Source organism: Schistocerca gregaria, chromosome 1, assembly GCF_023897955.1.
Source record: "Schistocerca gregaria isolate iqSchGreg1 chromosome 1, iqSchGreg1.2, whole genome shotgun sequence".
NCBI lineage: Eukaryota > Metazoa > Arthropoda > Insecta > Orthoptera > Acrididae > Schistocerca > Schistocerca gregaria.
Genome location: NC_064920.1, coordinates 967,730,540 through 967,745,423, shown reverse-complemented (window position 1 = coordinate 967,745,423; position 14,884 = coordinate 967,730,540). Strand labels below are relative to the sequence as shown.

The following is a 14,884-nucleotide window of genomic DNA, read 5'->3' as shown; positions in this document are numbered from 1 at the left end:
CCTTTTGTCTGGTGTAGTGCAGCAACACAACATGGCATGGACTCAACAAGTCACTGGAAGTCCCCTGCAGAAATATTGAGCCATGCTGCCTGTACAGCCATCCATAATTGCAAAACTGTTGCTGGTGCAGGAGTTTGCACATGAACTGACCTCTTGGTTATGTCCCATAAATGTTAGATGAGATTCACATCAGGCAACCTGGGTGGACAAATCATTCACTCAAATTGTCCAGACTGTTCTTCAACTTCAAACAACTGTGTCCTGGTGACATGGTGCATAACTGTTTCGGAACATGAAATCCATGAATGGCTGCAAATGTTCTCCAAATAGACAAACATAACAATTTCCTGTCTGATTGCTTCTGTTGGAGGACGCAGTCCATTCCATGTAAACACAGCCCGCACCAGTATGGAGCCTGCACTAGCTTGCACAGTGCCTTGTTGACAACTTGGGTTCATGGTTTGGTTGGGTCTGCAACACACTCAAAATCTACAGTCAGCTAGTACGAACTGAAACCAGGACTGGTAACCAAAATCAGGACTCATCTGATCTGGCCACGGTTTTCCAGTTATCTAGGGTCCAACTGATACAGTCATGAGCCCAGGAGACATACTGCAGACGATGTCATGCTGATAGCAAAGCCACTCACATCTGTCATCTGCTGCCATAGCTCATTAATACCAAATTTCGACACATTCTCCTAACTGATACATTCGTCGTATGTCCCATACTGATTTCTGTGCTTATTTCGTGCAGTGTTCATTGTCTGTTAGCACTCACAACTCTAAACAAATGCTGCTGCTCTCGGTCATTAAGTGAAGGCCATCGGCTCTTGCATTGTCCATGGTGAGAGGTAGTGGCTGAAATTTGGTGTTCTCAACACACTCTTGACACTGTGGATATCAGAATACTAAATTCCCTAATGATTTCCAAAATGTAATGCTTATGTGTCTAGCTCCATCTACCATTCTGCATTCAAAGTCTGTTAATTTCCATCGTGTGACCACTATCACCTCAAAAACATTTTCACATGAATCACAAGAGTACGAATGACAGATCCTCCAATTCATTGTCCTTTTACACCTTGTGCACATGATACTACCACCATAAGTATATGTGCATATTGTTATGCCATTACTTTTGTTGTTTCAGTGTGTACGAGGAATGGTGCTAGTCACTTCTGGAGATGAAAGAAGGTACTGTTACTGAACAGTACTGGAAAAAGAGGTTCTCATCTTGAAGTTTCACCCCGATTTGTCATTAATGCAAGATGAATTAGCAGTTTCTGAGCTGCAGTAATGTTAGGGTTAGACCTGAAAACTCAATAACTCAAGCCTTTGAACCTCTGCAAAACTGACAGATTCAGTCTAGCTGTCTCCAGTAGTTTGAGTGCATTGGAGTATGAGAACAAAAGCATTCAGACAGCCCAAGGAAACAGAAGCAGTCTGCCAGTACAGTGCATAAGGTACAAACTAAGCATAGGAAGGGAAGTTTTATGATTACCAGGAGCATCTTATTGCTAGATAGTAGTCACATGATGGGAGAGTCAGAAGAAGTACAGAATTCTTTGGGAACTGCAAAGCGCAGGTCTCAGTTATGCCACCTGTGACTAAGGTTCTTTGGGGAATGATAATTCCAAAAATGAAATCATGTAATAATAGCAGGTGGTGCAGTTACGTGCTTGGACCATAACCTTAATCATACAGCTGAAGAAAACATCAGGCACAATGCTAAGAATGATCCTCAGATTAGTGTGAAGATGGTATCAACTCTTTGAGCAGTATGATAAACCTAGATCATACATTCTGTGAAAAGCATAAATGCAGAGTTTAGAAAATCACACCGGGGAGAGGGAAATTCACAAATGGATGTGACTGATGCATCACCAATCACTTCATGCAGAGCATGGTTTACAATAGAACCTTCTGGTGAGACACTACTTGCAAGACTATTTGCCGGATGCATTCAGTCTGACTGAAAGAGTATCTATACCAAGCCATTGATTTTCAGGGTGTTCCCTCAACCCTTTCATTGTAAATTCACCTGAAAGACAGAGTTGTAGAATCAGTATAGTTGCAGTTGAAAAAGCTACTGGTAAAAACAAAACATTGCAGCATGAAAAAAGTAATGGGTATTAAAGTAAATGTATTCAGTGCCTTCCATCAAAGCATCAAAGCTTCATTAACAAAAAGGATGACATTCTCACATCCCCACAAGAAAACTGAAGAATAGAAGGTATGCCAGCAGATTTGTTGCGCATGTCAGAACATCGTATGGAAATCACTGACACTGAAAAGATTCATCTTGATGGATAAGAGCCAACACCATATTGCTACAGAAAAAGGAAGAAAAAAGAAACTGCAGTACACAAGCACAAATTTTTGTGACATCATAGGCCTTCCACGTTAATAAGTATTGTGATAAACAGCTTTTTTATTTTTGTAGTCCTGATAAATTACAGGCCATCAGTAGAAAATATCTGAAGCTTCATGAAGCAGATAGAAATAGTTTTAATACAAAGATGTGCAGACTTAACTGGAGACTAACTGCTTGTGGAGACTTTAATGTTTATTTTGTGCCAGATAACATTGCTCAAGAGCACCTAAAGTTGACGAGATCTAGGTACAGATTATTTTCAGTGATAAAATTCCCTATGAGAATTGAATATAACAGTGCAACAGCCACTGACAATTTGTTTTCAGATCCAACAACCTGTAGTGATTTAGCTGTAAAACCAATAGCTAATACTTTATCCCATCATGTTGGTCAAATCTCAACAACAAAATATAGTGGCCATTTAGGTACAGATCAGAAGAAAAGCATAGTATCAGCGGATGATTAAATAGTAATGTGAGCACAGTATTTGGAGATAAATCATGGAAAGAACATTTGGAGAAAATTTATAAAGCATACAGTGAAGTTGGAAAAATTTAACTCTTTCTTAAAGATACTCCCACATCACCTTGAGTATTATTTTCCCCAAACACAAATAAGGATAAAACTGAACAGAGCAGCTGATAATTTCAGGCGGAAGAAAGAGTTTTACTTAATTCTGAGAACAAGCTGTAGTCAAACACACGAAACTTCATAACCATACCAATTGTACTGTTAAATTTTCCAGCTTATTAAAGAAGTGAAACTCGTGAACTATGCTCGAAAAGATAATATGCTTCAAGAAAAAAGAAATAAAGAATTTGGAATGTTATCAAACAAGAAACAAACAAACACAGTGGCTCAAATTAAATCTGGCCACAAGAAAATAGCTATGTCAAGAATAGTGACACTTTCAAAATAATGGCTAGCAAATTCAATGATTACTCCCTCACAGTGGCACTACACACTGCACCCACAAATACACAACCAAATTCCGATGCATTATACACTGAAGCGTCAAAGAAACTGGTACAGGCATGCATATTCAAATATAGAAATATGTAAAAAGGAAGAATATGGCGCTGCAGTTGGCAAGGCCTATATAAGACAACAAATGTCTGGTACAGTTGAAAGATTGCTTACTGCTGCTACAATGGCAGGTTATCAAAATTTAAGTGAGTATAAACATGGTGTTATAGTCGCCGAATGAGAGATGGGACACAGCATCTCCAAGGTAGTAATGAAGTAGGAATTTTCCCGTACGATCATTTCACAAGTGTACCGCGAATATCAGGAATTTGGTAAAACATCAAATGCCTGACACCACTGGGGCCAGAAAAAGATCCTGGCAGAATGGGACCAATGACGACTGAAGAGAATTGCTCAACATGAATGAAGTGCAACCTTTCCGCAGATTGCTGCCCATTTCAATGCTGGTCCATCTACAAGTGTCAGCGTGCAACCCATTCAATGAAACATCATTGATATGGGCTTTTGGAGTTGAAGGCCTACTTGTACCCTTTATGACTGCACAGCACAAAACTTTACAACTCGCCTGGGCCTGTCAACACCGACATTGGACTGTTGATGACTGGAAACACGTTGCCTGGTCGCACGAGTCTTGCTTCAAATTGTATCCAGCTGATGGGTGTTTATGGGTTGGAGATAACCTGATGAATCTATGGCCTCCACATGTTAGTAAGGGACTGTTCAAGCTGGTGGAGGTTCTACAACAATGTGGGGGCACGTGTAGTTGGAATGATATAGGACCCATGACATGTCTAGGTATGACTGTGACAGGTGACACGTACATAAGCATCTTGTCTGATCACCTGCACCCATCCATATCCATTGTGCATTCCGATGGAGTTGGGCAATTTCAGCAGGATAATGCGACACCCCACACATCCAGAATTTCTAGAGTGTTACACCAGGAACACTCTTCTGAGTTTAAATGCTTCTGCTGGCCACCAAACTCCCCCAGACATGAACATGATTGAGCATATTTGAGATGCCTTGCAATGTGCTGTTCAGAAGAGATCTCCTTGCCCCCATACTCTTATGGATTATGGACAGCCGTGAAGGATTCATGGTGTCAGTTCTCTTCAACACTACTTCAGACAGTAGTAGAGTCCATGCCATGTTGTGTTGTGGCACTTCTGCATGTTTGCCGGGGCACTACACGATATTAAACCAGTGTACCGGTTTCTTTGGCTCTTCAGTGCATTTACTGGTGCAGAAACAGTGAGCACCACTAATCACCATTAGTTGCAAAAATAGAACCCTACAGATCCCACAAAATTCATCAGGTCACTAAACAGTAGTAATTCTGAAAATTCCTGGCAGATCAAAACTGTGTGTCAGACCGAGACTCGAACTCGGGACCTTTGCCTTTCGTGGGCAAGTGCTCTACCATCTCAGCTACCAAAGCATGAATCACACCCTGTCCTCACAGCTTTACTTCTGCCAGTACCTCGTCTCCTACATTCCAAATTTTACAGAAGCTCTCCTGCGAACCTAGCAGAACTAGCACTCCCGAAAGAAAGGATATAGCGGAGACATGGCTTAGCCACAGCCTAGGGGATGTTTCTAGAATGAAATTTTTACTCTGCAGGGGAGTGTGCATTGATATGAAACTTCCTGGCAGATCAAAACTGTGTGCCGGACCAAGACTCGAACTTGGGACCTTTGCCTTTCACGGGCAAGTGCTCTACCATCTGAGCTACCCAAACACGACTCAGAACCAGCAAAGCTAGTCAGCTGATTCTGTGTATTGTCAAGAGCATCTACAAAAAGTGCTTGAAGGATGGTAAAACAAGAAGGACGTGACAAGATGTTGGACATCTACACATCGTCATGGAACATGGAGGACACAGACTTGCCCGCTCTATAAACCAAGACAGGCAGTAATCTGTGGCAGATCTGATGACAGAGTACAATGCAAGTGCAGGCACAAGTGTTTTTGAAACACTCCATTTAGCACATATTGTTGAACATGGAGCTCTGCAATAGACAACCCCTGTGTGTTACCATGTTGACCCACTAATATTGTGAATTACAATTGCAGTGGGTATGGGATCAATGAAATAGGACCGTGGATTGATGAAAACATGTCATTTGGTCACATAAATCACGTTTCTTGATACACCAGATCAACTGTCATGTCTGGATACACCGTAGTCCAAGAAATCAGCTGGTGAGAATAGCATTATCTTATGGGGGATATTCACCTGGGCTACCATAGGGCATGTGATGGTAATCAAAGGCACCATGACAGCTGTGGACTGCTCAAAAATTACTGAAGATTGCCTGCACCCCTTTATGCTTGACATCATCTTATGGCGATGGCATCTCCTAGTAGGATATCTGTTCATGTCATGAGAACAGAATCATGGTACAATTGTTTGATGAACTTATATTGGTGTCTTGATCACCAATTTGATCTGATCTGAACCCAATGGAACACATCTAAAGCACTGTTGGGCCTGAGGTCAGCACCCCAAACCACTGGGCCATAATTCATGGGAATTGCATTCTGTGACCAGTGTGTAGACATCTGGTTCCACTTAACTCTTTATAACTACCAAGCACTTGTTGAATCCATGCCACACGTAATCTCTGCTGTATTTTGTTCCAAAGGAATACATTGTTGGACTGTGAAGCAGGCAGTCATAATGTTTCGGCTAATCATCTCCTTCCAGTCTTCTCAAAAGTGTTTGACAAAGATACCTACAGTAGAATACTTACTTTTTAACTAAGCAGAACTTGCTGAATGCCATTCAGATTTGTAAGAGGTTTTCCACATAGAAAGCAAGGCAAGACCCACAAATGAAATGCTGGCAGAGTTAAACATTAAAAATTATCTATTCAGCCTTTAATAAAAAATTTAGCAAACTGAAGTATTGTGGGATTAATGGCATTCATCTTGCATGGATGGAGTCTTTTCTTCATAACAGAGCAGAGCGTCTCACTGACAAGACTGTACAGATCTGGAAGTAACCTTAGAATGGGGCAACATAATGTGTGGGCTCCCACAAAGATCAGCATTGGGCACACTCTTGTTCTTAATCTACAGTACATGAATTACTCTTGAATCATTTGAAAGGGTGGTTCAAAAATTGAAATGTTTGCTGATGATGTGGTTCACAGTTAACAGCTCAAATCTTAATGAGACTTAGAGTCATATTATGCATCACATAATACAGTTTAAAACTCTGAAACTAGACACTAAAAGTAACACACTAAATGAAATGAACTTCCTTGGGGTTTAGATGGATGACAAGTTGAAATGAGGTCAGTACACACAAAAAATAATCAAGAAATTTAGTTCAGCATGTCCTTTTCTCAAAAGCATTTCTTATTGTGATGACTTAATGACTAGGGGTAGCATCTTTAAATAGTAATCAAAATGTCCTTAGTCCAAGGTTCGAATCCCACCACTGCTTACACTTTGTATAAAAACCATCATCAATGTTGCAAAAAAACTTCCAGCATAAGAAGTCATCCCTATTCTGCCAATGGCCTTGTCAAAGAGGGTGGAAGGAGTGCCGAGGGCACTGTTTTGACCTAGGGGTGGGAAACTGCCCCTAATAGGAGGACAAATCAGCAATGATCAACGACACGAGGATGCAGAACACAATGGGAACCACTGCATTAAAGACACATACTGTGTGTCCACAGGGCATTGTAGCCTGTAACTGAAAAAGTGTTATGATTATCTCTCCACTGGCGAAAGATTCCAGACTAGTCCCCCATTTGGATCTCCAGGAGGAGACTGCCATGGGGGAGGTGACCATGAGAAAAAAGATTGAATAATCAATATAAGGGTAACATTCTACAAGCTGGGTCACAGAATGTCAAAAGTTTTAACATGGCAGGGAAACTGGAAAAATCTGAGAAGGGAAATGCTAAGGCTCAATCTAGATATAGTGGGGGCAATGACTTAAAATGAAAATAAGACAAGGATTTCTGCTCAGATGAGTATAGGGTAATATCAATAACAGCAGAAAATGGTAAAACACAAGTAGAGTTCATTATAATAAGAAGGTAGGGCAGAGAATGAGTTACTGTGAATAGTTTAATGATATGGTTGTTCTTATGAGAATCAACTCTAAATCAACAACAACAACAACATACCAGTTACTCTAAGTCAAAATCACTTACAGAAGATGAAGAGACAGAGAAAGTATATGAGGATACTGAAATGGGAATACAGTACATCAAGGGAGATAAAAATCTAAAAGTTATGGGGGAGTGAAATTTGGTTGTAGGGAAAGGAGTAGAAGGAAGTATTATGGGAGAATATGGGCTTAGCAGAAGTAATGAAAGAGGAGAAAGACTAATTGAGTTCTGCAATAAACTTCAGCTAGTAACAGCAAATACTCTGAGAAGAGTTAAATTAAAATCTGAGGTGGAATGATATCAATGATAATGATTGTTGATGACATTTGCTATCTTCAGTAAAAATGAAGAATTATATGATATGTTGATTGGAATGGACAGTCTACAAATTCAGAATATGGACTGAGAGTAAATCAAAGAAAGACAAAAGTAATGAGAAGTTGCACAAATGAGAACAGTGAGAAAGTTAACATCAGGATTGGTGATCATGAAGTAGATGAAGTAGAGGAATTTTACTACCTAGGCAACAAAATAACCTATAATGGATAGAGCAAGGAGGACATAAAAATCAGACTATCATTGGTAATAACAGTATCAACCACAGGCCTTAGTTTGCTGAGGAAGTTTCTGAGAATGTGTATTTGTACCACAGAACTGTGTGGCAGTGGAACATGGACTGAGGGAACATTGGATCAGAAGCATTTGAAATGTGATGCTACAGAATAATGTTGAAAATTAGGTGGACTGATAATGTAAGGAATGAGGAAAGGAATATTTGGAAAACACTGATAAGAAGAAGGGACAGGATGACACGACACCTGTTAAGACATCAGCATTGTACTAGATAGAGCTGTATAGAGTAAAACCTGTAAATGAGGACAGGAATTGGAATACAACCAGCAAATAATTGAGGACATACTTTTCAAGTGCTACAATGAGATGAAGGGGTTGGCACAGGAGAGGAATTCGTGGTGGGCCACATCAAATTAGTAAGAAGACTCAACAAAAAAAGGACAAGAGTATTGGCTTGTTTTGTATGCGTTCATTCCATGTTGTCTTAAGAAATTATCTTCTGAGGTAGTTTAACAAAAGTAAATAAAATATTTATTCAGCAGAAGAAAGTAGTCTGAATACTGTGTAAAGTAGACACTGTACATCTTGCAGAAGCCTTTTTAAGGATTCTGGAATTATTAGATTCACTTCCCAATACATTTACTCCTTGATGACCTATGTGACTGACAGTTAACACGGGAACGAATTTTCACTCTACAGTGGAGTGTGTAGCAATTGTGTGAAAGACAAGGGCCCAAACCATATTGTAAGATTGAAGCGAGGCACAGGTGGAAGCAAACCTGTGAGGGTAGTCAGCAAAGGACAATGGTTCCAGGATCGGGTCCTGGTCAGGTACAAAGTTTTAATCTGTCAGGAAGTTTCAAAAAACATCAGTGTCAGCTGTGTTCCGATTTGTACAATCACAACATGAAACATAAAAATAATTTTTGTATATACTTTGTCTCCTTTACCTTGGGTTGAAAGTGAAGTTATATATACTCTGACACATGAAATATAACACAAAGCTCCCAAATGGGAATTGTTACCAGTTCAAATGAAGATAATAATAAAAAAATACCACATTTTACACTCTTTTCACAAATTATCTGAATATCTAGATTTAAGAATTTAAAAGTTATGTTAGTTCCATGGCAACTAGCAGTATTCACTGTAAAGCTGCATAACAAGTAGTAATGTACTGCAAATAGGACCCAGTATTTACAGGTGTTGGCAATTTTTAAAAAAATTCTTTTGTAATCAAGAAAATATTACAGCTACCAATAAAAGGCAAACACCAGTTACCTGATATAACTGAGGAGACAGGCGAGCAGTTTTCTTTCTAATTTCCATGAATAGCATTAATCAATATAGTGACTCCTTGCTGTTAAAAGAGTATACAGATCAAGTTTCTACCATTTGTTAACCTTCTTCCACATTCCTTAAGATTCCCCTTCTTCACAAGATCTGTAGTACATGTTAAATGAAAAAATAACACCTAAAAGATGACAACAAAGGAGAAATATTCTTGTATATTATAGGTTTCTGACCAAGCAAGGTGGTGCAGTTGTCATCACAATGGACTCCCATTCAGGATGGTGGTGGTTTGAACCATGTCTACCCATCCTGATTTAGGTTGCCCATGATTTCCCACTTCAGGCAAATGCCAAGATTGTTTACTTTGGAAGGGCATGGCATATTTCCTTTCCCATTATTCCCTAATCCAAGATTGTGCTCTGTCTCTAATGACCTCACTGTCAACAGGATATTAAACACTAATCTCATCCTCCTCTTCCTCCAATAAGTTTATGGGGTTCTGGTTATGATATACAGCAATTTTTTCTCTTGACACTTCATCTCTTGAAGAGAGCAGCACAGCAATTATTGTGGATGAGACATCATTTCTGTAAAATATGATTTTTTTATTGCTCTTTTTAAAGCATTTAATATTGGAGACTCAACCACCTATCGCCATAAAATTTCATGTTCTTTTGTCATTTTGTATGCAATATGCGGTGATGTACATATAGTATCAGTGATTTAAATTCAGAATGTTTTGTTCAGTTATGTCTTCACCAATAATCTATTTAGCACTTACACCCATCAACATTAACCCATACATATAAATCTGATTGTGTATGGCAAATAAATAAACAATGTTACATAAAGAAACAAAATATTTCCAAGTTAGTTTTTAGCAAATACACATACAAATACTTCCATTTGTTTTTACTACTGGAAATGTCTGTTCTGAGTCCCATATAGGATCATCAGAACGCATCACATCATTAGCAGATTATCTCAATTCTTCTTAACAAGTTCACTTTCTTTCATTCTTCTATTTTAATGATCTTACTGCACAAACAGATTCTCTTCGGCCAAATTCCAATGCACACAAATTGTCTGACAACAGTTTACAATACATTTGAAACTAAAGACATGTTCATTAGAACTTGCATCTCTTTGCACCCAAAGAGAAAATAGTTCTTGTTAAGCAGTTCTTTAAATAATCGCTAGGAAACAATTCAAATCATCCAAAATACCTATATCCCTTTGCCACTGTCTCCAGCTTTATGGGACATAATGTCAAACAGAGCACAAACAAAACTATTCATTCTAGCAATTTAGTTTAGTAGCAGATTTTTTCCTGTCTTTCTTTTTGAACTTACTTGCTTTTCCTCAAAATGAAAACCCAAAAGCATCCAGACAAGAAAAACAACAAAGCCATCGTGAAATATAATGCTGGAAGTGGCATTTCTCCTGCTGATAGGTAGTTACCATCATTATTTTCTTCTATGGATATCTACAACACACAAAAACACACCAGTCATTAATAAAAGATATATATAAGGTTACTGTCTCTTTATTCACACAAATTAAAATGTGAAATCAATGAACGATTAGGGGAAGGGGTACAGAAGAAAGATAGAAAATTATAACTTTGTCGAATTTCAATACCTTTACTGTAATTTAATTTTCACACATTCCATATGTGCCTACCATAATTTGTGATAATTAATCTCTGAGATTAAGATATATTTGATTACATAATTAATGCCTCTTGCTTTTTTCCCTATGGTACAACATCTAAACTTTCCTTATTCTGCATTCATGTAGTCTGTACTTTAATACAGTGTAACTTTGTTCTATTGCTTTTTGAACCTGTAAATTAATTTATTCTGTCATCGAGTAACAGCCTGTGTCCACATAGTGGAAAAAGGAGAAAATAACAGTAATAATTCAGTGATCCTTTCCCAGTGGACTAGAGGTAGAAATAGTTCTCAGACAAAACATCAGATGTTGTTGTGAAATCTCCACAACACTTCACTGTTACAACTGACATCCTCAGCTGAGATGAACACACTGCTCAAGTGTGTCTAAAACCCTGAGCTGTGTCTACAACATCCTGTTTATAGCAGTCTAAGAGGGAAGCACACAGGCATGAAGGCATCAAATTTGGTGGCCAATAGAAAAAATTCTTGTTCACAACTGAGAAGGACCACTACACCACATGTTGGATGATGAATCAAGGATCGGCATATGATCTAAGACTGTCATTCCTCCTATGCACTGCCACCAAGCCACTCCTGCTATCTCTTTTGGAAGCTATTTGCCAAAATACATGTGTCTGTGCTAGCTTGCATCCATCTTCACCAATGTTACCCGAACAGTTAATTCATCATCAAAGTATCATCCCTTGGGTGACCACTAGTTTCCCCTTTAGTCGTTGTGAGTTTAATACTACCAATGCTGGTCCCTTGCTGTACTAAGTTGAAAACCATTATCCATTTTTACAAGATTTGTTGAGCTGTGAATCCTGACTGCTTCTTTTATTGCATTGTCCCAGTATGAAGATATCAATTGAGAGAATTTTAGTACTTTTGAAATCCATATTGTATCCTGTACCGAGACAATGGTTGACAACTGCACTTTTCTCTGGTTGGTCCAGATGTGTATGTTGTCTGTCTTCCTGTTGAGTCAATTAATATGAAGTGGTCTAGTGATGGTTGCCTGACCATTTTTATATACTTTAATTTTTTATATGCTATTACCCTGTACTTGAAAAGTTCAAAACAGTTTTTTAAAATAATTTATCTTGCACCTTCACTGGATGGTAGCCATTTTTATTTGTAGGCGCACGATGATTTTTCAGTCTGGAGCCATTAGCGAAAATTTGAATATCTCTACACTGGGTTAAGTTACAACACTGCAATTGACATGTTTGTTTTTAGAAATGTGTCCTCTACAACATTGTCTGTTACATAAAATACCCTAAATTCAAAAATAACCAGTCAAAATGACCTCGAAAGTTTGATATCCAAATTTTCAAAAATCCTCTTTTTAGGCCCAAAAATAACAAACAAGGAGTGATTTAAGAGAGTCTACTATTTTTTTTCTATAGTCAGATATCATACACTACTAGCCTCATACATAGCAAGAACACTTACAAATGTTTCCTTAATTTTTATTAATATTTGAAATTTGAAAATTTTCATTTTTTGTTATCTTTGGGGTTAGTTATCTCAAGTGGGACTGAATATAAAACTATGATTTTTGCACACATTGTACACCTCTATGATAGAAACGTACTGTAAAAATTTCAACATTGATATCTGACTGTGAACAAAGACATGAATTTTTGAAAATGAGGAGATAATTCACATTACTCTACAACTGATCTTATGGCTGTTGCCTGTTTAAATGGTTTATTGTTTCAGTGTAATAAAATTTAATTGTGGCATATATTTAGTTAATGTTATCACCCAATATTCATTTAGTTTATTTATTTTTAATAATGCAATATTAAACAATAGGAGCTTTTCCTTTTGTTCTATGGTAATAAAAATGCCCATTTATGTTTAGGTTTATTGTCGATAAAGAAATACATTATTGCTGGTTTTGGCATTGTTGTAGTCAGTCTGTTCTGAAACCTTTGTTGGAGCGGATTACATACTTCATCGAGAATGTAGAATGTGTTATGTGCTTTGTTCTGCGTATAATTTATAATTAATTTTGAGAGATTAACTGGAATGCAATAACGTCAATGAACAGTGCTCTGTTGGACAGATAGCAAGTGAAGTATGCCACAAAACAGTTTACAGTTCAGTTTCAAAAAACTTGAAAAATGTCAATGACTTTGATGAAGTTAGACAAACTGTGTTTAAATTTAGAGTAAGTTCTTCTGTAACATCAGCTTGTGAGTATCATGAGAAGAAATATAGTCTGAAGTACAACCACATTTTTGGGAGAAAGTGCTGTGATCCACTTAAAGTTCATAAATATCCTATTACTAAAGGTTAGTGGGAAATAAGACTTGAACATTCGTCCTTGTTATGTGACAGGGAAACAGCTTCGCAAGTGAAACGTAACATGATTCCTGGAAATTTACTAGGCCCAAATTGTTACTCAAAAATATCTGTTGTGAATCCAGAACCAGAATCATGTAACCTGTTAATGACATTTATATTCCTAAAGAGGAAGCTATTAGCATATTGAGTTTTGCTTGTTTTAAGTTAGACGTATCTCCTGCTTTGAAAATAATAAAATTAAGTAGCAGAAAAAGAAAAGCAGCTATTGAAAATGAGGTAAAACTAATTTCAAACAAAATTAGAAAAGACTTGGAGTCACGCTTTAATAATGCAGATACCAACATTATTTCTAAAGAAGAAGAAAATCTACCACCACCACCACCACCACCATAATCTGACACTGAATATTTGAGCTTGATATAGAAATTAAAAATTAAATCTTCAGTGACATCTAAAGAGCAAAAAGTTAAAATTTTAAGTCTGCTCCCTGTCTCAGGAATACGATGAGGAAATGCTAGATAGTATTACCTTCAAACAGTGAGTCATAACTGACAGGGCAGAAATGATAACAGTGGTTAAATCTCAGGAAGAGTACTTGGAACCTTTAATTGATAACTTCCAACAACTCAAAAGTCACCAGTATGTTTCTAAAGAAGAACCCTGGAGATACTAAAAAGTATCAGATAGATTATATAATGGTAAGAAAGAGATTTAGGAACCAGGTCTTAAATTGTAAGACATTTGCAGGGGCAGATGTGGACTCTGACCACAATCTATTGGTTATGAACTGTAGATTAAAACTGCAGAAACTCCAAACAGGTGGGAATTCAACGAGATGGGACCTGGATAAACTGAAAGAACCCGAGGTTGTACAGAGTTTCAGGGAGAGCATAAGGGAACAATTGACAGGAATGGGGGAAAGAAATACAGTAGAAGAAGAATGGGTAGCTTTGAGGGATGAAATTGTGAAGGCAGCAGAGGATCAAATAGATAAAACGATGACAGCTAGTAGAAACCCTTTGGTAGCAGAAGAAATATTGAATTTAATTGATGAAAGAAGAAAATATAAAAATGCAGTAAATGAAGCAAGCAAAAAGGAATACAAAAGTCTCAAAAAAGATACCGACAGGAAGTGCAAAATGCCTAAGCAGGGATGGTTAGAGGACAAATGTAAGGATCTAGAGGCTTATCTCAATAGGGGTAAGATAGATACTGCCTAACGGAAAATTAAAGAGACCTTCGGAGAACGGAGAACCACTTGCATGAATATCAAGGGCTTTGATGGAAATCCAGTTTTAAGCAAAGAAGGGAAAACAGAAAGGTGGAAGGAGTATATAGAGGGTCTATACAAGAGTGATGTACTTGAGGACAATATTATGGAAATGGAAGAGGATGTAGATGAAGATGAAATGGGAGATATGATATTGCGTGAAGAGTCTGACAGAGCACTGAAAGACCCGAGTTGAAACAAGGCCCCCGGAGTAGACAACATTCCATTAGAACTACTGACAGTCTTGGGAGAGCCAGTCCTG

At 37.9% G+C, this 14,884-nt stretch overlaps 1 protein-coding gene across 2 annotated transcripts in view; it reads right to left on the bottom strand.

Moving 5' to 3' along the window:
* The window catches only part of LOC126276507 (protein GPR107), a 209,423-nt gene that overhangs the window by 56,438 nt on the left and 138,101 nt on the right, over nucleotides 1–14,884 (bottom strand). For both annotated transcript variants that reach the window (XM_049977281.1, XM_049977282.1), the window contains exon 7: nucleotides 10,713–10,846. In XM_049977281.1, coding sequence (XP_049833238.1) covers nucleotides 10,713–10,846 — 134 coding nt within the window. The remainder of the gene's footprint in view (nucleotides 1–10,712; nucleotides 10,847–14,884) is intronic.